The 24,082-nt window shown below is 49.0% G+C and overlaps 1 protein-coding gene across 3 annotated transcripts in view; it reads right to left on the bottom strand.

Annotated features, from left to right (window-relative positions):
• Positions 1 to 23,668, bottom strand: part of CDK12 (cyclin dependent kinase 12) — a 31,869-nt gene extending 8,201 nt beyond the window's left edge. Inside the window, exons 1-11 of one of the 3 annotated variants that reach the window (XM_063179077.1) lie at positions 22,498 to 23,668; positions 14,234 to 15,112; positions 10,973 to 11,149; positions 9,157 to 9,296; positions 7,550 to 7,720; positions 6,651 to 6,840; positions 6,236 to 6,292; positions 5,643 to 5,744; positions 3,440 to 3,517; positions 1,094 to 1,210; positions 345 to 476 (exon numbers count right to left, since the gene is read on the bottom strand). In XM_063179077.1, coding sequence (XP_063035147.1) covers positions 345 to 476; positions 1,094 to 1,210; positions 3,440 to 3,517; positions 5,643 to 5,744; positions 6,236 to 6,292; positions 6,651 to 6,840; positions 7,550 to 7,720; positions 9,157 to 9,296; positions 10,973 to 11,149; positions 14,234 to 15,112; positions 22,498 to 23,534 — 3,080 coding nt within the window. In that variant the 5' untranslated portion in view covers positions 23,535 to 23,668. The remainder of the gene's footprint in view (positions 1 to 344; positions 477 to 1,093; positions 1,211 to 3,439; positions 3,518 to 5,642; positions 5,745 to 6,235; positions 6,293 to 6,650; positions 6,841 to 7,549; positions 7,721 to 9,156; positions 9,297 to 10,972; positions 11,150 to 14,233; positions 15,113 to 22,497) is intronic. The other 2 variants (XM_063179078.1, XM_063179079.1) reach the window with 2 other exon arrangements.
• Positions 23,669 to 24,082: the final 414 nt, after the last annotated feature.

Genomic DNA, 24,082 nt, shown 5'->3' with positions numbered 1-24,082 from the left:
CAGTGGAATGGGAGAAAATTGAGTGATGCTGCTCAACCCTGGCAGTCAATTAACACACAGCCTTAATTAGGCCTGAGCAGCTCTCCATGGCAGAGACAGGGCTGTGCTACATCTCCTCCTGCACAGCTTTAGAGCATCTTACAAACATTAAACTGGGCTTTCTAAACCCAGCCTGTCATCAGGCAGAAAAATCAACAGCACAGGAAAAGCCATTTGCTCAACCACACGACCAAATACAAGGGCAGAGTTGAGAGAATAACCCAGAAATCATAAAATTTTGACTGAAAAGAACACCATGTCTCCATGCCAAAGCTCGTGGTGGGAGGATAGGAACTGGGACTTACTCTGGAGGTGCCATTTTGCTGAGGTCAACGTCCTTCAGGAAGTCACTGTGCAGGGCCTGCTCTGCTGTGCAGCGTTTGCCAGGGTCCAGCGTCAGCATGTGGTCCAGCAGGTCCAGGGCAGAGGAGGGAATGCTGTGGGGAAGATGGGAAACATGGATGGGGACATGGAAAATGTGTGGGAAAGCTCAGTGGAAGGAGGACACCTCAGGCCTGAGGGGAATCCACAGAGCCAGAGCAGCTCAAAGGCAGCAGCAGGGCAGGCATCAGGCGTGGGGAGGGGCTGGAGCTGTGCCTGAAGGTTCAGGCTGGGTTTGGGGAAAGGTTTTTGCCCCCAGAGGGTGCTCAGGGAATGGGGGTGGCCCTGAGGCTGCCAGAGCTCCAGGAGGGCTTGGACAAGGTGAGATTTTTGGGGTGTCTGTGCAGGGCCAGGAGCTGCACTGGATGATCCCTGTGGCTCCCCTCATAAATGGCAAAATACTGAGTGGAAATATAATGGAATATATGATATAAAATTTCATATTTCATACGATATGAAACATCATATATTCCTTGATATTTCCACTCTATATTTTGCCATTTATGAGAAGCACCTCTGCCACAACTCCCACAGGATAATCCCACAGCCAGACCCTAGAGAACATCCCCCTGAAGCTGCCACGGTGCCAGCAGAGCTGTGCCCAGCCCCAGGGAAGCTCTCTGGAGGAGGATGAGGTGCTGGGACAGGGCACAGGGAGCCCAGGCTGACTCACAAGGAGAACTCCTCACGCAGGCGCCGCCGGTATTGCTTCTTGGGCTTCATAGTGTTGAAGTAGGGCAGCTTGATCACATCTGGCCACACAGCTGGGCAGGGGCTCCCACAGAGCCGGCTGGGGAGCAGGGAAGCACAGTCAGCCAGGTGGGACTCACAGAGTAACACAATTCACTGAGCCACAGGGTTGGAAGAGACTGCCAAGCATTGGGTCCAACCCAGCTCCAATACCTTCAACTCAACCTTGGCACTCAGTGCCACATTCAGGCTTTGTTAAACACATCCAGAGATGGTGATTCCACCATCCTCCCAGTCCCAAAATTCCCAGAATTCACAGAATGACCAGGTTGGAAAAGACCTTCAAGATCATTGAGTCCAACCCAGCTCCAACAACTCAACCCTGGCACTCAGTGCCACATCCAGCCTTGTTTAAACACATCTAGGGATGGTTACTCCAATCCCAAAATTCACAGAATGACCAGGTTGGAAAAGACCTTCAAGATCATGGAGTCCAACCCAGCTCCAATACCTCAACTCAACCTTGGCACTCAGTGCCACATCCAGCCTTGTTTAAACACATCTAGGGATGGTTACTCCAATCCCAAAATTCACAGAATTCACAGAATGACCAGGTTGGAAAAGACCTTCAAGATCATCAAATCCAACCCAGCTCCAAGACCTCAACCAAACCCTGGCCCTCAGTGCCAATCCAGCCTTGTTTAAATACACCCAGGGATGGTGACTCCACCACTTCCCCAGTCCCTGGTCCCAAAATTCCCAGAATTCAGAGTCACAGGGTTGGAAAAGACCCTCAAGATCAAGTCCAACCCAGCTCCAAGACCTCAACCAAACCCTGGCACCCAGTGCCAATCCAGCCTTGTTTAAACACACCCAGGGCAGTGCCCACCTCCCTGGCAGCACATTCCAGCGCCCACTCCCTCTTTCTGTGAAGGATTTTTTCCTTATGTTCAGCCTAAACTCCCCCTGGCACAGCTGGAGGCTGTGTCCTCCTGTCCTGGTGACCACTCCAGACCTTGTGGGAATGGTGTGAGCACAAAGGACAGAACAGAATGACCAGGTTGGAAAAGACCTTCAAGATCATCAAGTCCAACCCAGTTCCAAACCCTCAGCTCAGCCCTGGCACCCAGGGCCAATCCAGGCTTTGTTTAACACACCCAGGGATGGTCACTCCACCACCTCCCCAGTCCCAAAATTCCCAGAATTCCCAAAATTCCCAGAATGACCAGGTTGGAAAAGACCTTCAAGATCATCAAATCCAACCCAGCTCCAAGCCCTCAACTCAACCCTGGCACCCAGTGCCAATCCAGGCTTTGTTAAACACATCCAGGGATGGTGACTCCACCACCTCCATTCCAGAACTTTATCACCTTTCTGTCAAACACTTTTCCCTGATATCCAACCCAAATTTCCCTTGGTGCAGCTCAAGGCTGTGTGCTCTGGGTGTGTCAGTGCCTGCAGACAGAGCCCAGCCCCTTCAGGAGCTGTGCAGGGTGATGGGGGCACCCCTGAGTCTCCTTCCTCCAGGCTGAGCACCCCCAGCTCCCTCACAGGGGTTCCTCACAGGGTTTGTGCTCCAGACCCCTCACCAGCCTCGCTGCTTCATCTGGACACTCTCCAGCTCCCCCTAAATGGGGGGGTCAGAACTGGACACAGCACTTGAGGTTCAGAGCCACCAACCCCAGGGAAAACACCTTTCTAAGCACCCTGCTGCAGGAAGAACCCAGAGCTGGGCACAGCTCAGATGAGGTGTTGAAAAAGGAGGTGTCATGAAGAGGAAAATGTTGAGCTTGAGTTTATAAATCATTCCAAACACTGACAATTTATTTTTCTTACTAAAAATTTTAAAAGCTTAATGTTTCTTACTTTAAACCTCCCAAACTCACTAGATTTTAGTATTTTTACCATGGTGAGGCTGTGGAAGAGGTTGTCTAGAGAAGCTGTGGACTTGATACCCCTGGAGGTGCCCAAGGCCAGGCTGGACAGGGCTTGGAGCACCCTGGGACAGGGGAAGGTGTCCCTGCCATGGCAGGGGTGGCACTGGGTGGGACTGAAGGTCCCTTCCACCCCAAACCATTTCAAGATTAAAACTTCCACTGTGAGAATTAATTCAGGTTGGTCATTTTTGCACTCAGCAAACAGCAAGGTTTACTAAGGTTACATAAATCAGCAAGCACACACCTGATGTAGGTGTGGACACCTGATTATTCCCATTTTTTATTCCTGGCCTTGTTTTCCAGGCAGGTTAGAGAACAAGAGCTCCTCTAACTCACTGCCTGTGTGCACCAGCAGCACCTCCCCTCCCAGACATGAGTGTGCAAAGCTTTACCTGATTAATTCAAGCTGAGCCAGTTCCAGATTGGCTTGAAATATAGGCTTCTTTGTAAACAGTTCCCCGAGGATACAGCTGGAAGGAGGAAAAGCAAGAGGTCACGACAGCAAACCCTGGGGACGAGCGGCTGAACACGGCAGCGCTTGTGCCTTGCCTGAGGAGAGGGATTTGCATCAGGGCTTGTAGTGACAAAGTGACCTGTGTGTACAGAGTCCCCAGCTCTGGGCTCCTGGGAATCACCTCCTGCAAGTGGCTGCTCCTGCAGGAAGCCCCTGACACGTTAACTCTTTGCAGGAAGGGAGTGACAAGAGAAAAGAGCTCGGAGCTCTCATCTCCTCCAGGTTCAGCTTTTGTTTTGGTTTTCAACTTCCCTCTGCTGGTCCAAGCTGTCAGGGCAAGCAGAGGAGATGGATTTGTGCACACAGAGCTCCTGTATAGCTGGAAGGGAACACAGAGGACGCACCTCTGACTCCTGCAGCCCTCAGCATCTCTCCTTCAGTCAGGATTCAGTGCCAGAAGAAGCTGGGGAATGCTGAAATGGGACCTGAGCAGCAACTGGGCCTCACAGTCAGCAATTATAATTAATTATTAGTTTTCTCTTGCAGTGACAAAGTGACCTGTGTGTACAGAGTCCCCAGCCCTGGGAATCACCTCCTGCAAGTGGCTGCTCCTGCAGGAAGCCCCTGACACGTTAACTCTTTGCAGGAAAGGAGTGACAAGAGAAAAGAGCCCAGAGCTCTCATCTCCTCCAGGTTCAGCTTTTGTTTGGATTTTCAATTTCTCTCTGCTGGTCCAAGCTACCAGGGCAAGCAGAGGAGATGGATTTGTGCACACAGAGGACAGAGGCAGCACCTCTGACTCCTGCAGCCCTCAGCATCTCTCCTTCAGTCAGGATTCAGTGCCAGAAGAAGCTGGGGGGATGCTGAAATGGGACCTGAGCAGCAACTGGGCCTCACAGTCAGCAATTATAATTAATTATTAGTTTTCCCAAGATGTCTTTGTGTTATAAACCCTGCTGAAGTTTAGCTGGAACATCCCAGTGGGAAGTGCACACTGTGGGGAATCCAGCCTTGGTTCTGCTGGTGAATCCTCCAGTCTTTGCTACTGAATCATTTGGAAAAATGTTCCACCTTTGTGGCTGAACTGCCCAGAGTCCTGTTCCCCAGGCTTTCTGAAACTTCCTGAAACCTGAAATATCTACTTAAAATATTTTAGCTGAAAAAAAAATAGTGGCAAACTGAAACTTGAAGAGTTTAGAGAAAAATTCTCTAAAAAAACACAATGAAGGAGTGAGCAGCACAAATGTGTCACCCATCTTGATCTCAAGGGTATATCAATATCATTTTAAATAGGGTTAAGAACAGAATTTTCACTTTCTCATTTCAAACCTAAGGAAAACCTCATTCCAGGACTTTTTCTTAAGTGGTTTTAATGAGGAGGTACAACCCTGTCCCTCACTGTGAAATATTCCTGTCTCCTCCTAACACCCTGCAAGGATGGGACAGATCCAGCTGTGGGAACTGGCACAAATCAAGGAGGAGCTGCCATGGATTTTAAACAGTGAAAATTCAGTTTTTTAGCCTTCTCATTTCAAACCCAATGAGGAAAACCTCATTCTAGGAGTTTTTCCTAAGTGGTTTTAATGAGGGGACACAACCCTGTCCCTCACAGCACTGTGAAATATTCCTGTCTCATCTCATGGATGGGGCAGATCCAGCTGTGGGAACTGGCACAAATCAAGGAGGAGCTGCCATGGATTTTAAACAGTGAAAATTCAGTTTAGCCTTTTCATTTCAAACTCAAGGAAAACCTCATTCTAGGAGTTTTTCTTAAGTGGTTTTAATGAAGGGACACAACCCTGTCCCACAGCACAGCGCTGTGAAATATTCCTGTCTCAGCTCATGGATGGGGCAGACCCAGCTGTGGCAACTGGCACAAATCAAGGAGGAGCTGCCATGGATTTTAAACAGTGAAAATTCAGTTTTTTAGCCTTCTCATTTCAAACCCAATGAGGAAAACCTCATTCCAGGAGTTTTCCCTAAGTGGCTTTAACAACGACAGCCCAGTACTGTGAAATATTCCTGTCTCCTCCTAACACCCTGCATGGATGGGGCAGATCCAGCTGTGGGAACTGGCCCAAATGAAGGAGCAGCTGCCCTGGGAGTGCTCAGGAGCTGGCAGCAGAGGCAGCAGGACTCACCCACAGCTCCACACATCAATGGCAGGGGTGTAACGCTCCTCCCCGAGCAGCAGTTCTGGGGGTCGGTACCACAACGTGATGACTTTGTTGGTGTAGGGACGGCTGAAAAGCAAACAAAAAACACAAATAAAAACTCATCCCAAGAGCCACAAAAGCCTGAAAACTGCTTGATTTTACTTCCCAGCTGCACTGACACCTGTTGGTGGCAGCAAGGGGGCTTCAAGTGTCTGCACTTCTGAGTTAGAAACAGCTGAGGGATACCATGGATTTTACAGCAATCAGGACTTGTTGTAGGTACCCAAGACTGAAAATCCCTGACCCTCAGCAGGCTGCCATCACTGAATGGTGACTGAGCTTGTAGCAAAACTCACTCCAGGGTAGGTCAAAGCAAGCAGAGAAGTAGTTTTGGCTCCTTCTGAGCTGTTCTTCTAATGACAAGTTATTAACACCAGCCAGGAGTGTATGTGTCCAACAGCTGGAGCTGGATGCTTCCACCAAAAATGATTTCTCAGGACTTCCAAGTGAGGGATTGTGTGGATAACTGAGAAGGAAGAAGCTCATCCCACCCAGATAAACCCTTTCCCTCTCCTCACCTCTCCTCTGAGCTGTAGAGTCGGGCGAGCCCAAAATCTGCAAGTTTGATCTGCCCACTGAAAGACAAAAAAACCAGTCCCTGGTTTAAATCACAGTTAAAACACAGAATTATGGAATGCATTGAGCTGTCAGGGACCCATCAGAACACAACTCCTACTTAAATCCCAGTTAAAGGGTGAGGAAACTCCCCAGTGCAGCAGAAAAGCCTCACAAAGCCACATGTGCAGGAATTACTGCTGGACATGCCAGGCTTAATTCTCCACTTCAAAGAAATACAAAGTTAAAAAAAAAAAACAAACCAAAAATCCACCAATAATTCAGTGTCATCTTATCACAAACAGGACAATGCCCCAGAGAATTTTTTTAGGTGGATATTGAGACATTTGGATGCAATTATGGACAAGATCCTTGTACCTGTTGTTCAGCAAGATGTTGGAGCACTTGATGTCTCGATGAAGGAAATTCTTTTTGTGACAGTAATCCAGACCCTCCATTAACTGTTTCATGAAAGACTTGATATGGTCCTCTGAGAAATGTACCAAGCCAGATTCTAGCAGCCCCATTAGGTCATGGTCCATGTACTCAAACACAAGGTAAAAGGCACCTGGGAAAATAAACAGAGAAATGGGTGAAAACAAAGGGAGAGACACAAAAAAGAGGAGGAATGAAAGGAGATTAAATTATTGAATGAGTCTTTATTGTGTACAATTCTGATGAAGTTGGGTTTTTTTTAACAGTCCTTTGTTGTTTTGGACTTCCTGGGTGTCCTTTTCCCTCAAGGGGTAAAAAAGCCCCAAAACAACAAAGCAGCCCCATCAAGCTGAGATCTGAAATTAAACAACACTCAAAACAAATTCCTCTGAAGTTCTGGCCCCATTTACCTTCATCCTTTGGTTATTTTCTTACAAGAGTTTGCTGAAGGATTACCATGCATGGTTTGAACTTGTGTTTGGGTTGTTCCCTTCTCTCTCCTGGAAGAGAAGGTCCCAAACAAGAGCAAGGGGGATCCTAAAACTCTTTTTCCACAGTGACTGAGGACAAAGAACTTTTCATACTACTAGTAAGTTTGTTGCCACCAATCATTGTTAAAAGGCTTTTTTTTAAGGCTGCTCTCCTGTGACTCTGCAGGAATTCAATCAACTCCCTCCAACTGGAACCTGTCCTTTGAGGCGAGGCCGGAGCCAGATCCAACCTCGCTGGACCCGCAGGAGAAACACAAAGAAACAAACCCACCCCAGAGCAGAGCTAACACCAAACCACGGAGCTGCATCACATCTGTGGTGAACAGAAACCACCCCAGCAGCCAGCTGTACCTTTGTCCTTCTTGAAATCCAGTGCATCTTGTTTGTCTGTGACGATCTCCTTCATGTTGACCACGCTGCGGTGGATGAGCTGCCGCAGGATTTTGATCTCGCGGATGGCCGTGATGGGGAACCCTTCCTTCTCGTTGTCCAGGCGCACCTTCTTCAGAGCCACCAGCTCACCTGCAGGCCAAGAGGGGCACAGCCTGCTCACCTGCAGCCCCAAGGGAGCTGGGAGCAGCTCCAAGCAGGGAAAATGCCCACCAAGAGACCTCCCTGCTCATTTTAGTTCAATCGCTCCTATAGGAGCTCTCACCTATAACAGAGCTGGGCTTCTCCTAGAGAAATGGATTTGTAGAGCCTTATAAATAACCCTAGATACTTTGGAGAAACAGAACTATGAAAGATGCACTGTAGTAGGAGCCACAAAGAGTAATTTTAGATGATTGGCTTTAAGATATTTGCAGTATGGTGTGGCAAAAGCTGATAAACCAAGTAACACTTATAATATATTGTAATACACTTCTACTACTAGGTTGTAATACACTTCTACTATTGGATTGTAATCCACCTCTACTCCTGGACTGCAATCCACCTCTACTCCTGGACTGCAATCCACCTCTACTCCTGGACTGCAATCCACCTCTACTCCTGGACTGCAATCCACCTCTACTCCTGGACTGCAATCCACCTCTACTCCTGGACTGCAATCCACCTCTACTCCTGGACTGCAATCCACCTCTACTCCTGGACTGCAATCCACCTCTACTCCTGGACTGCAATCCACCTCTACTCCTGGACTGCAATCCACCTCTACTCCTGGACTGCAATCCACCTCTACTCCTGGACTGCAATCCACCTCTACTCCTGGACTGCAATCCACCTCTACTCCTGGACTGCAATCCACCTCTACTCCTGGACTGCAATCCACCTCTACTCCTGGACTGCAATCCACCTCTACTCCTGGACTGCAATCCACCTCTACTCCTGGACTGCAATCCACCTCTACTCCTGGACTGCAATCCACCTCTACTCCTGGACTGCAATCCACCTCTACTCCTGGACTGCAATCCACCTCTACTCCTGGACTGCAATCCACCTCTACTCCTGGACTGCAATCCACCTCTACTCCTAGACTGCAATCCACCACTACTATACTGTAATACACTTCTACTATACTGTAATTAAGAAATATCTGGCTTCTGATTGTGATGGTGTGAATCATAACATGTGACTGAAAACAGAATAAAAGTTTTTAAAACACCTCTCAGTTGCTCCATCTCTGGGTCAGAAAATCCAACATTGCTCCGCCACAAAGGGGGAACAGAAATTTACACTAGAATTTCCCAATAAAATCTGACAATTTAAAAAGCACTGGTTCAGCTGGCACCTGTGGGCACCACAATCATCTGCCCAGACATCAAACCACACCCCAGAGCAGAGCAGGAACCTGGGCACTAAACTCAACGTTCCAGAGCTGCTGCTCTCCTGCCCCTTTCGAAAAACACTCAATGGAAAAGTCACTCCTGGCCCAGCAGGAATTTCTCCCTGTGGAGCAGCCCTGCAGGGAGCTGAGCACAAACCCAGAGTGGGTTTGGTTTAGCTGGAGCCATGCTCACCTGTGTCCTTGTCCTTGGCTTTGTAGACCTGCCCGTAGGTGCCCTCTCCGATGATGCCGATGATGTCGAACTTGTCCACGCAGCGCTTGCCCCAGTCGCTCTCCGTCTGCCTCCTCTCCCCATAGCGAGGACAACAGATTCTGCAGGGGGGGAAGAGCTCTGTGAGACACCTGAGGGCTCCAGCTCAGTGCCATCCCACCAAAAAACACCTGCTTGATTGGGTTAATCCATAAAATATAACAGCAAAGCTCAGGCATGTTGGTGTCGCATTCCTAAAATTGTAATTTTTATTTTAATGGATTTTCGGTGTATAACCCCAACTACACCCAATACAGAAATATTATCCTGAAAGGCTTCAGCTCAGTGCCATCCCACCAAAAAACACCTGCTTGATCCAATACAGAAATATTATCCTGAAGGGCTTCAGCTCAGTGCCATCCCACCAAAAAACACCTGCTTGATTGGGTTATTCCCTAAAACACAACAGCAAAGCTCAGGCATGTTGGCGTCGCACTCCCAGAATTGGGATTTTCATTTCAATGGATTTTTGGTGTATAACCCCAACTACACCCAATATAGAAATATTATCCTGGAGGGCTCCAGGTCAGTGCCATCCCACCAAAAAACACCTGCTTGATTGTGGTAATTTCTAAAATACAACAGCAAAGCTCAGGCATGTTGGCGTCGCATTCCTAAAATTGGAATTTTTATTTTAATGGATTTTCAGTGTATAATCCCAACTATACCCAATCCAAAAATATTATCCTGGAGGGCTCCAGCTCAGTGTCACCCCACCAAAAAACACCTGCTTGATTGGGTTATTCCCTAAAACACAACAACAAAGCTCAGGCATGTTGGCGTCGCATTCCTAAAATTGGAATTTTTATTTTAATGGATTTTTGGTGTATAACCCCAACTACACCCAATACAGAAATATTATCCTGGAGGGCTCCAGCTCAGTGCCACTCCACCAAAAAAAACCTGCTTGATTGGGTTAATCCATAAAATATAACAGCAAAGCTCAGGCATGTTGGTGTCACGCTCCCAGAACTGTAATTTTTATTTTAATGGATTTTTGGTGTATAATCCCAACTACACCCAATCCAGAATTATCCTGGAGGCCATTATCACACTACAGCAGGGCAAAAATGAATATCTGGGATATTTTGCAGGATGCTGGATGTTTGGTTGTTATTTAAAACACTCTGTATAAAACATCAGGGCATTTTGCTCCCTCAATAACTGATTACATTTGTGATCAGGGCAAGTTCTCTATGCCTTGAATGTGGAATTGTGGAATGGTTTGGGTTGGAAGGGACATGAAATATGATCCAGTCATGGGCAGGGACATTTTTCACCATCCCAGGGTGCTCCAAGCCCTGGCCTTGGACAATTCCAGGGATCCAGGAGCAGCCACAGCTCCTCTGGACACCAGTGAAAAATCCAAATTTCCCATTTGGAACAACCAACTTTTGAAAGCAACAAGAGTTTTTATACAGAAATGCTCACCCAGAGGTTTCTTCTGGCTAAATCAAAGAGAAAAGAGCTTTTGGGGTAGATGTGGCTGAAGATTTGGATGCGAACTTCTACCATTAATTCTCAAATAAATGGGACAAGCTGCATTTATCTGAGGGCTCAAACGTGAAACAACCCACAGGAAACAGAATAATTCAGAAACAGGAACTTGTTTTCTCACTTCCCTCAATCAAAACCTCCCAAATCCGTCAAGGAGACTCGAAACTCAAAAAGGATTAAAACTCAAAAAAAGATGAAATAAAAACAAAAATAATAAAAAAAATCAGAAGTCAAGCCTTACTTTGGTCTCTTTTTGAAGGGTTGCTGAGGTGGTGTGGCTGCCTTTGGTTCTGGGGAGTCAGGAGGAGAGGGGTCCCCCCCAGGGAGCTCTGGGGGGAGCGGGAGGTCCGTGAGTAAGTGTCGTGGTCTCTGCTCTCTGTCCTTCTTCACAGGTTTTGGAGGAAGAATCTCTTTTGGACTAAACTCCGAAAAGTTAATACGACACAAAAGTCAGACTCAACAAACAAACAAAGAAACAAAAAGAAGCTACTGCAGGATAACAGCTCTGGTTGGTAATGTGAGGTTAAAGTGTCAAAATCAGCACGTCAAAATGTAAAATAAACCAGCTTCAATTTACAATGTTAACACACCAGGAGAGAAAAGTGTCAGGGTGGAACACATCATGAACTGAACACACAGGTCTGCACTAGAACTTGCTCAATTTGCACAAATCAGTACCAGGAATTCAGAATTTCCTGTGTTAGCTCAGGGGATCAGCCAGCACCCATTTCTGACCTTCACTTCCTCTATTTTCTCCATTTATCACCATGAATTAACTGCTTGACTTGGTGAGGACCACTATAAACACAGAGCCAGGGCTAAACCTTCCTTCATGAGAAACTTTTAACCTTTTAGCAAGGACTGAAATGTGGCTTTAACTCCCAAATGCTGCAAGCTGATTTTTAAAATCCAATTATCAGGAGTTTGGTTTAGACTGGCAGGAGCAGAACCTGCTTTGTCTTTCATGTGAGGAGAATTCCTGGGTTTGAGCAGTCACAAATTCTCCATGCAAATCTCTGCTTCACCAGAAAAAGGAGAAAATTCAGAGATCCAAAGAGCTTTCCCAGGTCTGTTTTTAGGGCAGGGAGCAGATCTGGTGTTTGAACCACCAGGTTTAACACTTGAGAATAAATGAACTGATGGAAGTAGGTCGTTTTCCCAATTATTTTATTAGACACTGCCTAATAACCTGCACAAGAATCTCTTGTGAAATCTGCTTAAGGAAGGAGGAAGATAAAAAACCACCAGAAATGGGAGAGGTAGATAGGCTGAAACTCCCTTCATTGATAGCAAAATCCTTAAAAGCAGAATAATCATGTTCAAATATCCACAGAGAATTGTTAAGGCTGGAGAAGATCAACCATGAACAGTCACATTTCACCACTAAACCACAAAAAAACTCTGCTTTTGTCCAGAATTAAAAACAACTTTTTTGTAAGACCATGATGGGAAGGGTGAAGGTGTGTCTGGAGAGTGAACCTGCAGTGCCCAGGTTCCAAATTACCAAATTACCACTTCTCAATTACCAAAAAAATTCCCATTTTCTTGCTTTTTTATCTGTTCACTTCTCTTATTTGCATACCAGCACTTGGTTCCTCTAAGCTCAGTTCCCCCAGGACACCTGGGTTGGTCACCAGGGGGAGAAAACCAAACAGAGCCTTCAGAGCTGCCCAAGTAGAGAAAAAAAAACAAGGATAAACACCAAGAACACAACAAAAGCTCCTTGGAGCTCCTTGCCTCTGAACCAGCAGGGATGGAACCCCAAAACCAGCAGGGATTTCAGCAGCCAGGTGAGTTCTGTGTTCCCAAGAAGCTGCACAAGCTCTGCATCAAATCAGGACTAAATCTGTACCAATTCCTCCTTTCCTGGTGAACCAAACCTAAAAGGTAATTCTGGAGAGGTTAAAGAGTCTCCACCTCAAAAAATTCTGTCCCTTGGGCACTGCAAAACTCAAATTTTCAACCCTGGATTTGCCACTGAGCTTGGAGCTGGAACATTCCCCAGGCTCAGCAAGGACAAAAGTCCAGCTCAAAGAGTTTTGCTCATAGAAATGAAGGTCATTGGTGAAGGGTGAGATTCTGCACAGTCAGGGCCACATGGAACTGCAAAACAAGTGGGATTTCCCATCCTTTTATTGGGAAAAAAGTCACACAGAGGCATTTACTTAGCCCCAGCCCTGAGGTCAGGGGTAAAACACTTTTACAGAGCTAAGTCACACCTGGGTGGTAAAAAACCCCAGAGTTTTAAGTGTGAGGGGTTGAAAAAAATAAAATAGAAATTTGCAGACAACTTGTGGGATTGGAAATGAGGGGAATCAGCAGGAAGCTCAAAGCTCCTGCTCAGCACAGAATTTTAAAAATCATTAATATTTACTGAACATCATCACACAGGGAGGGCAAGAAACACAGCCCAGCCTCACTTTTGGGTTGGAGGCAATGGGAACATTGCCCTGCTTATCAATACCAGAATCATCCATGAGAATAAATCAAATTATTCAGAGTATGTAACACTTCACCACAGGGTGATTGTATTGGGTCAGGACTGTGGGATAGCACACTGGTCACTGAAAATGTGCTTTACTCCCCAGTCCCAGCACATCTTTAGTGATGGGAGGATAGAGGAGGTTTTAGGAATTACAGGCTAAGCAGATCAAATAAAAAATTATATCATTGATGATATTAATGGCACTGCAACACACTAACAGCTAGAAAAGGAGAGAAAAAACAACTATTTGGGTGGGTTTTTTTTGCCTTTTCCACTCCATTCTGGATATTCTGCTCCTTTCTTCCCAGCAAAAGAAACCCCCTGAGTGGGGTTTTCAGATAAATTCATCACAGAAGCCACAGCCACCCCCAGCCCAGCCAGAGGTGCAATCACAGGACAGAGCCAAGGCTGCATGTTTGGATCAGAAATAATCAGGAAATAAAGTTAAAGGAGGTGCAGTTTCACTCATTTTTAAACTTTTCAAACAAACCATACCTACTTCTCAAGCAATAAACTGCTTGCATCAATTACTCAAGAATTAAGACAACACTCAAGTTAAACCAATGCTGGTTTTACACATGGGCATGGCCTGTGAATCTGGGACAGAAAAAGCTCTGCTTTGTGTATGTGTTAAGGATTTTTTAGCTTTTTCCTGTTCCTTGAGTACAAGTTTCTAAAGAATTAAACAAATTAAAAAAAAGGAATTGTCAAGTAAGTGTGCAAGAGAGAGGCAAATCCCCAGCTCCCTGTAATAACCATGAGCAAGGAGTGATGTGAAACCTTTACCAAACAGCAGCCAAACTTCTTGTTTCCCACAGAGATAAAGAGACAACAACCTGCAGGAGACCACAAAACCTGGGATAACTCCTTTAAACCAACACCACAGTTACACTCTGCAGGATACGCTCAAAACTGTAAAACCAACCCCAAAAAAAAAACCCCAAAAACCTTTTTTATGTAAGGCTTTGCTGTTAAATTCTGTTAAACTCTAAAGGGGATGCTCTGATGTGACCTTACCTATCCAAGTCATCTTCCCCAACTAAAATAGGGGGGAGCGGAAGCGGAGGCAGGGTGGAAGTTTTCAGGTGTGGGATAGCAGCCGTCACAGACACTTGGGTTTTTGGAGCCACCTGCACAGAGGACTGGGAGTTCACCTGAGAGGATAAAGTAGACGTCCTTGGGTGGGAAGAAGATGGCAAAGACGTTGGGGCTGGAGGAGGAGGGGCCTGCACAGGAGTCACCGGAGGAAGAGGAGGGACAGCGGGCGACGGAGGCAGCGGCGGCAGCGGCGGCGTGGGAGGCGGAGGGGTGGTGGTGGGCAGAGGGGGAGGAGGGGATTTGATGGCGGGGAGGGGAGGTGGAATCTCCTTCTCTGCTGTTTCTGTCTCCTTTGGAGATACCAGCTCCTCTGCCACTGCTGCAGGCTTCGCGTCCTTTGTTCCCGTGGGTTTGGAATCCCTCAGTGGAACCGGGTGTTTCCTCTCCGAGTTCTCCTCTGCCTTGGATTTCGTCGTTGTCTCCGCAGGGGCTTTGGGCTCTGCGTTGGTGTACAGCGAATGAACCGAGTCTGTGTCGGGAGCTTTCTCACATTTAACAGTTTTGGTGACCTTTTTAGCCTCTGTCCCAGCCTCCTTCAGCTCAGCCAAGCTGTTCTCCTTCCTAGCCAGGAAAACAGGGGAGCCTTTTGCATCCTTGCCATCCACCTTGGCTGCAGCTGCTGCAGCGGCCGCTCTCTCCTTCTTCTTCCTGCTGAGCTCTGCTCCCAGGCTGGAGTTGAGTGGCAGCCTGCTGGGGGAGATGCTGGAATGGCGACTGCGGGAGCCAGACCTCTGCTTCTTGCTGTGAGATGAGTGCCTGGAGTAGCCGGGGCTGCGGCTCCGGGATTTCACCGACTTCCTGCGGAGAGAAAGGAAAACGGAGCTTCTCTCACCCTCTGAGCTGCTCACCGACAGCTGGGTGTGCTGCTGGTCAGCTCAGAGAGGCCACAACAACTGTCAGGAGAAGCTGGAGCTACTGGAAGGAGTTTTTGAGTCAATCAGGAGCAGCTGCAGCTCCTGGAAGAGTTTTTGAGTCAATCAGGAGCAGTTTTATACCATCAGCACCCACCCTCCCTGTGCAGGACCCACTGTCCAAAGCTAGACAATCCCAAGGGAGAGATCACAGCTCACACACCCAACAGACACTCTTGAAACATTCCAAGAATATTTAGGAATATTTCATAGGAATTATGTGTAACTTTAAAGGAAATAATGGATAAAACACCACTGCCCTCATGGGAATGCTGCCTCAGGAAATCGGGCACCTCAAATGCTCCTTTCACCCTCTTAGTGTGGTGTTGGTCAGCTCAGTGAGGACACAACATCTGTGAGGAGAAGCTGGAAGGAGTTTTTGAGTCAATCAGGAGCAGCTGCAGCTCCTGGAAGGAGTTTTTGAGTCAATCAGGAGCAGTTTTATACCATCAGCACCCACCCTCCCTGTGCAGGACCCACTGTCCAAAGCTGGACAATCCCAAGGGAGAGATCACAGCTCACACACCCAACAGAGACTCTGGGGAGAATATTTAGGAATATTTAGGAATATTTCACAGCAATTATGTGCAACTTTAAAGGAAATCACGGATAAAACACCACTGCCATCATGGGAATGCTGCCTCAGGAATTTGGGCACTTCAAGCTCCTTTCACCCTCTGAGCTGCTCACCAACAGCTGAGTGTGCTGCTGGTCAGCTCAGAGAGGCCACAACAACTGTCAGGAGAAGCTGGAGCTCCTGGAAGGAGTTTTTGAGTCAATCAGGAGCAGTTTTGTACCATCAGCACCCACCCATCCTGTGCCAGACCCACTGTCAAGCCCCAAGAGAAAGAGCTCACACACCCAACAGAGACTCTGGGAATATCCGAAGAATATTTAGGAATATTTCACAGGAATTATGTGCAACTTTAAAGGAAATCACGGATAAAACACCACTGCCATCATGGGAATGCTGCCTCAGGAGTTTGGGCAGGAGGAAGGAGTTTTTGAGTCAATCAGGAGCAGTTTTGTACCATCAGCACCCACCCTCCCTGTGCCAGACCCACCATGAGGGAAGGATCAAAGCTGGACAACCCCAAGGGAGAGAGGAGATCACAGCTCACACACCCAACAGAGACTCTGGGAATATCCGAAGAATATTTAGGAATATTGTACAGGAATTATGTGTAACTTTAAAGGAAATAATGGATAAAACACCACTGCCCTCATGGGAATGCTGCCTCAGGAAATCAGGCACCTCAAATGCTCCTTTCAGCCTCTGAGCTGCTCACCGACAGCTGGGTGTGCTGCTGGTCAGCTCAGAGAGGTCACAACAACTGTCAGGAGAAGCTGGAGCTCCTGGAAGGAGTTTTTGAGTCAATCAGGAGCAGTTTTGTACCATCAGCACCCACCCTTCCTGTGCCAGACCCACTGTCAAACCCCAAGAGAAAGAGCTCACACACCCAACAGAGACTCTGGGAATATCCGAAGAATATTTAGGAATATTTCACAGCAATTATGTGCAACTTTAAAGGAAATCACGGATAAAACACCACTGCCATCATGGGAATGCTGCCTCAGGAGTCTGGGCAGGAGGAAGGAGTTTTTGAGTCAATCAGGAGCAGTTTTATACCATCAGCACCCACCCTCCCTGTGCCAGACCCACCATGAGGGAAGGATCAAAGCTGGACAATCCCAAGGGAGAGATCACAGCTCACACACCCAACAGAGACTCTCGGAACACTCCAAGAATATTTAGGAATATTGCACAGGAACTATATGTAACTTTAAAGGAAATAATGGATAAAACACCACTGTCATCATTGGAATGCTGCCTCAGGAAATCGGGCACCTCAAATGCTCCTTTCACCCCTCTGGTTCTTTTGCTGCTATCAGAACTCAAATTTGCAGAATGTGATTTGGAAGAAGGAAAAATAAACCCCAGGAATTTAAACTCTATTGGTCAAGGTCTTCCCGTACAAAGAATGGGCTCTATATGAGGTGTGTGTGCAGAAATAATCAGAGAAAATCTGTGCTGGGAGAGAAGCAAGGCAGGGAACAGCTCACACCATCAGGGCTCTCCCCACTGAGGGGAAACTGATGGGAAACCAGATAAACACTAAAATGGAAGTGGAAACTGGAATTTCCAGTGCTTATATCAAATTCCTGATAAGCCAGAACCGTTTCCTCCACCCCAGGAGGAACGAGGATTGGGCAGGGTGAGGCAGGAGGCTTTAATGCTGTGGTGGGCTCTGATGCCAACAGGACAACCAAAAATTCTGAGTTCAAATACTGAATAACAGACACAGCACTCCACTTAGGACACATCTAACTCGGAAAACACAAAATTCTCCCAAAACAGTCCCACAGCAGTTATAAAACACATTTAACAGCAGCAGTTCAAACACAGGTGACACTGGCTCCATACCCAGAACATAATTAACAACACCAATTAGTTTCATCCCCAGACAATAAACATTTGGAAAATAAACTTGCAGCAGTGAGACAACAGGAAATTCCTGTCCCAACAGCAGCAGCACCTTGCAGGAGGGGCAGCTGTGAGTGTGGGAGGTGAAGGGGATCAGAATTCCTCTCTCCCACCTGCAAGCACAAGCCCAAGGCTGGTGCTGAACAGCAGGGCTGTAGGGGAGTCCTGACCTTTAAATTTGCAATAAATATAAATATACAACCAGAAGGAGAGAAAAGCAGGGTCTGCAGTCCCACAGGTGTTTCCCTCCTCTTTTCCCAAGGTTTCTGCTCAGGGACTGACAGTCTGGGCTGCTTTTGTCTGGCACCATGAGCAGTCACCTTTCCAGCAGCTCCAAAACATTTGCAGGTTATGGAAAACATTCCTAAGGAATCCTGTAGGATGTCACTGACTGCAAGCACAAAGTTTTGGGGTTACCATTCCCTGCTGCAATTCATGCAGGATGGATTCAAGATGCTGCAGTGCCCCTTTTTCTGCTCCTTGTATTCCATCCTGCCCCATGAGAACCCCCAAGAGCTCCAATCCATGGAATCATGGAAAGGTTTGGGTTGGAAGAACCTCAAAGCTCATCCAGTGGGGCAGGGGCAGCTTCCACTGTCCCAGGGTGCTCCCACAGCCTGGCATTGGGCACTGCCAGGGATGCAGGAGCTTCTCTGGGAACCTGTGCCACAGAACCTCCTCACCCTCACCAGAATTAACCCAGCTGGGTGCACAGCAATCGAACCAGATCAACTCACCAGATCCAAAATAAACATCTCCAAAAGTCCAATTTTACCTTTTTTTGTGGTGCCAATTTACAAACAGCCACCAGGGGCATCAGCCTGGAGCAGGAGAGGTGAGGGTGGGGAAGTCTGGAATGCTCAGAACCTCTCACAGAAGCAGCTGGAATGACTCCCTGACCTTCCAGCAGCAAACATCCACACTCCAGGAACAAATCCATCCATTCCCTCCCCTTCCTCTTCACCCCTCACCTTTTTCTCTTCACTAACAGGAATTCCCTCCAGTTACCACACAAATAATTGCTGTTCCAAGATGCTTTGTGAGACCTGAAAAAGGCTCCACATGCAGCAAACCTCACCTCCCATCCTCAGAGCATCAGCAGCCCCCAAAATTCCAGCCCAGCACCTGCTGAGGGGCCTTTTATCACTGCAGATCTCAAAAAATAAACAGGCAATAAAGTGCAGAAGATGCACAGGCAGGTTTTGCTTCTGGAAGAAAATAATTTCCATCCTCTGGAATTGTTTTTTTTGTAACTTTTACCCCTTTCTCCTTTAATTTGTGTAGCCTTGGTGTCACATTCCACACCTAGCTTGCTTTGTCAAGGTTATCCAGGATGGATGAGGGGCAATTCAGCCTCACATTCCTTCCTCCTTGTTTTGGGATTAAAACCCACCCTGCTGGAAAACAGAAATAAAAGACACCAACCATAACAGCTGCGAATTAAAGAAAGGATGGCTTCATCTAAAAATCCAAATTAAAAAGGACTATGAAATTTATTTAATCACACAATCAGAAGATTGGGATGAGGGGAATGCCAGAACCTTCCATGCTGAGATGGCCAAGGTTAACATCCACATAATTCCCTATCATCCACTCAAAACCACCTACAAATATTTCAATATTTAACTGCTCTAAACAACACAGAGTTAAGGATAAAGCAGAAAACACTACCTGGGAAGCCTGACTGCTCCAATTTCTCAGCTTTAATTCTTATTTTTGACCAGCATGTGCACACAGCAAGCTGAGGGGCTCTGGAATTCCATCCCCTTGTTTAAGCTGCAGTTGCCACACAGAATGGCAAAGCACATCTGTTATTTTCCCCACTGAGCAAACCATCCTGGTGGGGAAGTGAGTTGTTTGAGTTGTTTTCCACAGCCCCTGGAAATGCAAACAGCTCTGGATTTTCTCCAATCAGCACAGCACATGGGTGCAAGCTCCCTAATGATGTGTTTTGGACACGGAGATGAAAGAAAACACTAAAAATAAAAACCAACCCAATATTGTCAGGCAGTGGAAATAATGGAGTGTCCCAGAAAAGCCTGAGGAACACAAGCTGTGCTCAGGTGTTTCTCTGCCTGAGTGTGCCAGTTAAAGAGGTATTTTCTCCCAAAAAAAGAAAAAAAAAAGAGGTTTTCTCTCTTCCTGCCCCTCCACAGGAAGCACAGAAGGGATCAAAGTCAGCTGCCTCCTTTCACACTCATCTGCAGCACATCAAGGTGAGGAAGGCTCTGCTCATCCTCTTCCTCAGGTGAGCCCTGAGCCCCCCCTGAACACACCTGACCAAGAATTTCCCCCTTTCAGTCTCACCTCACAGCCTGGCAGCTCCACAAAGCAAAATTCACACAAGAATCACAACCTAAACTTCACCTGCCACATGGGAAACGGGTGAAATTCCCTCTACAGCCACTGCAGGTGTTTTCCAAAGGGAATGGAACACCTCACACAGTCACAGAGTTATCTGCCCAGGAAAGAGAGAGGAGTAAGTAAACAGTGAGTAACCTTTGGAACTCATCTGGTTTGGGGTCCTGCATTTAGTCAAGAATCAAAAATATCCTTAGAAAACAGCTCTGGAAGTTGAAGGAAGCAGCACAAAGTGCTCTCGAGTTGCTGCCTCAAGTTCCTTTCCCTAAATCAGGCAAATGGAACTTTCAGCTGATGGATTTCTCACCTTAGAAGCTGCCAGCCACTCACACAGAGAGGTTCTGCTGGGAAGAAAACTCCAAAACTCTCAGGAAAGCTCTGATGTTGCTTCTCCCTGCTCAGGGCTGGCCACTGCCCCAGTGCCACAGCTCAGAGCTGCACCACTCACTCCTCAAAGGGCAGTGAGTGATGTGTCAGAGCAGCACCACCAGGCAAAAAGGATTGAAGGGAAGGAGGAGAAACCCACCCAGGCCTAGCCCTGAGAAGCTCCCAGGTGTACACAGAGAAAACAGGCCAGAGGAGGAGCAGCCTGCAGATTTGCACTGTAAAATCACAGTGGAACACAGAGATTTTATGTCAGAAAGCAACACAGAAATGCCAGCAAGGACAAAGGCGAGTTCTCCATGGCAGACAGAACTCCTCAAGTTCAAGGTTGTGGTAACAAAAAACCAAATTCCAACAGGCCTGGGTGCTTTGGGAAGTGCTGAGCTGGAGGATGCAGCACAGCATTCCTATGGCCATTGCATTCCAGGTCACATCTGAATTGCCATGGAGCTCCAAGCAAAGCTCCACAGCAGCCATGGAGACAGCTGGAAACTCACTGAATGCAAGCCAGGGCTAGGGAAAGAAAAGATCAACGTTAGGCTGTGCCACAGGGTGATTAATGAACACCTGAAATAAAACACACACACAGCTACCTTGAAAGAATTGTTTCCTTCTGGAGAAAAGTTGGGGAAAAGAGAGAAAATTAGAGGTAAGCCAAAATCCAGCTGGTTGCTCCTCATCTTTCCAGACTGCCCAGATTTCAGAAGGGAAGGGAAGAAAGGAAAGTTTAGGCTGAGAGATGGAGTTTGCACGTGGTTGTTGCTAATCCAAGGGGAAAGAAAAGACAAAACAGTTCAGAAAGAGCAAAATCCACCCCAAAGGAGCCCTCCTGAAAAGCAAGATCACGTTCCCACATGCAGCAAACAGATAAAAACATGAGAACCAGGTGAAAACTTTCCCCATTGCTGAACTTCCCAACCCTGGACAACTCCAGGGATGGAGCATCCACAGCTGTGCCAGGCTCTCAGCACCCTCACAGGGAAGGATTTTTTCATAATTTAGTGAGAACCAGGTGAAAACTTTCCCCATGGCTGAGCTTCCCAACCTTGAACAACTCCAGGGATGGAGCATCCACAACTGTGCCAGGCCCTCATCACCTCACAGGGAAGGATTTTTTCCTAATTTTAGTGAGAACCAGGTGAAAACATCCCCCATGGCTGAGCTTCCCACCAGGTAAGCACCTTAAATCCTGCTCAGGGAGCCTCCCCATGCAGGGGTCACTCCAGAGGTGGCTGGAATTAATCCCAGAGCTGCCCCAGCCTCCCTCCCAACATGGACGCTGCCTCCTGCCACACACTGAGGCGTTTCCCAAAGTGTCAGCTCCACTTCCAAGGGAACTGTCAGGGCCCCGAGCACAGCAACTGCACACAGATCAGTCCAGAGCCAAACTGGGCACCAGTGGGGAGGAAAGGAACCACAGAATTGTGGAATGGTTTGGGTTGGAAAGGTCCTCAACACCATTCACTATCCCAGCTTGCTCCAAGTTCTGTCCAACCTTGGATAACTGTGCCAGGCTCTCAGCACCCTCACAGGGAAGAATTTTTTCCTAATTTTAGTGAGAACCAGGTGAAAGCATCCCCCATGGCTGAACTTCCCAACCTTGGACAACTCCAGGGCTCGAGCATCCACAACTGTGCCAGGCTCTCAGCACCCTCACAGGGAAGGATTTTTCCCTAATTTAGTGAGAACCAGGTGAAAACTTTCCCCATGGAACTTCCCAACCCTGAACAACTCCAGGGACGAGGCATCACAACTTCCCTGGGCAACTACAGCAGGCTCTCAGCACCCTCACAGGGAAGGATTTTTTCTTAATTTAGTGAGAACCAGGTGAAGACATCCCCCATGGCTGAGCTTCCCACCAGGTAAGCACCTTAAATCCTGCTCAGGGAGCCTCCCCATGCAGGAGCCACTTCAGAGGTGGCTGGAATTAATCCCAGAGCTAGCACAGATCTATCCCACCTAAACCCACTCCCCCTTTATCCAACCACTCCAAACCCCCCTAACCATCCTCCCGGCTCCACCGCAGCTCCCAGCACACGCACCTGGCGATGGGGCTCCGGCTCACGGAGCGCTTGGAGGCGAAGGGGCTGCTGGAGCGGCGGCGGCCGTAGGGGCTCGGGGATCTCCCGCTGTACGAGCCGCTGCCCCGCTCGTAGCTGGACGAGCGCCTCCGGCCGTAGGGGCTCACGGATCGCTGCCGCCGGCTGTAGGGGCTGGGCGAGCGGGCGTTCTGGTAAGCCACGGGCTCCTTGTAGGGTGGGCTGAGGGATTGGCGGCGTGAGGAGCCGCCGGGGCTCTTCCTGTAGGGGTCGTAGGTGCTGGAGGTGTGCGAGCGGGGCGGGCTGAGGTCGTACTCCTGCACGTAGGAGGCTCCCGAGGGACTGTCGTCCAGTTTGGGGCTGTCCGACCATTTCCTGTGAGGGCTCCTGGATTTCCTCTTGGGGCTGTCGATGGTTTTGTAACTTTTGGGAGCGTCCCTTTTGCGATGGCTTTTGCTGCGCTCTTTGTGGCTGGATTTGAGCTCCCGCTCCTTCCTGGATTTCTCCTTGTGCGCCTTGGCCGAGCGCGATTCCTTGGTGCTGCTCTTGGACGAGGAGAGAGCCTTGGGGTGCTCGTCGCTCTCCAGGAGCCTCTTGGAGGATCCCGAGATCCTCTCCTTGGCGGACCTGCTGGAAGCATCCAGGCTCTTTTCCAGCTTCCTGTCCTTCTCCGCCTGTTTGCTCTTCATCAGCTCGCGGAGCCGCTTGTGCTGGTGGTGCCGGTGCTTCTGGGCCCTCTCGCTCCTCTCCGCCCTCCTCTCCTCGTTGTCCCTCCTGTCCAGCTTGAGGGCCACATCGTCCGAGAAGGTGTCCGAGTCCGAGCTGATGTCATCGTACTCCACCAGCGGCTTGATCACCGCTCCCAGGGGCGCCGCCGCTTCCTGGGCCGCCAGCGGGGACTCCTTGGAGTGCCTGGACTTGTGCCTCTTGTGCCTGGAGCCCGCCCGGTGCCTCTCCTTGCTGTTGGAGCTCCCGCTGCCCGGCTGCGAGGCCCCCCCGCTGCCGTCCTTCTTGCCCCCATGTCTCTCCGGATTTGGCATTCCTCCCCCGCTGCGCTCGGGAACGGCGAGGGGGGGACTCCGCGCAAGCCCCGAACTTCAAACTCCCTCCGCGCCCGCCCCTCGCACCATCCACGCCGGCCTCGGGGCTCCCTCCTACATGGGGAGCGGGGCGCGAGGCCCCGGAGGAGGCGGCAGGGACGGGGAGGGGAGGGGGGAAGGTGCCGGGAGGGGAGGGGGAAGCGCCGCGGCCTCACCGCCTCATCCGAGGGGCCCAGGCCCGGCGGGCAGCGCGGCCGCGGGGGCGCCCCGGGAAGGCGGGGCCCGGGCCCGGAGCGCTGCCCGCGGCCTCAGCGGCGGTGGCGGGGCCTGGGCGCGGAGGATCCCCGGCCGAAGGGGCCCCGGAGCCGCCGCCGCCCCCGGCCCGGCCCCCGCGCTCTGCCCGAACCGGAGCGGCGCCGTCCGGGGGCACCGCCAACTCTCGCGAGACCCGCCCGCAACTCTCGCGATAACAACGCCGCCGCCGCCACCCCTCCCTGGGCTCCGGCGCGAGTCCTCCTCGTCCGCGAGACCTCTCGGAGATGGGCGGG

Source organism: Melospiza melodia, chromosome 30 (genome assembly GCF_035770615.1).
Source record: "Melospiza melodia melodia isolate bMelMel2 chromosome 30, bMelMel2.pri, whole genome shotgun sequence".
In the NCBI taxonomy this organism is placed as follows: Eukaryota; Metazoa; Chordata; class Aves; order Passeriformes; family Passerellidae; genus Melospiza; species Melospiza melodia.
This window is presented reverse-complemented; position numbering and strand designations above follow the sequence as displayed.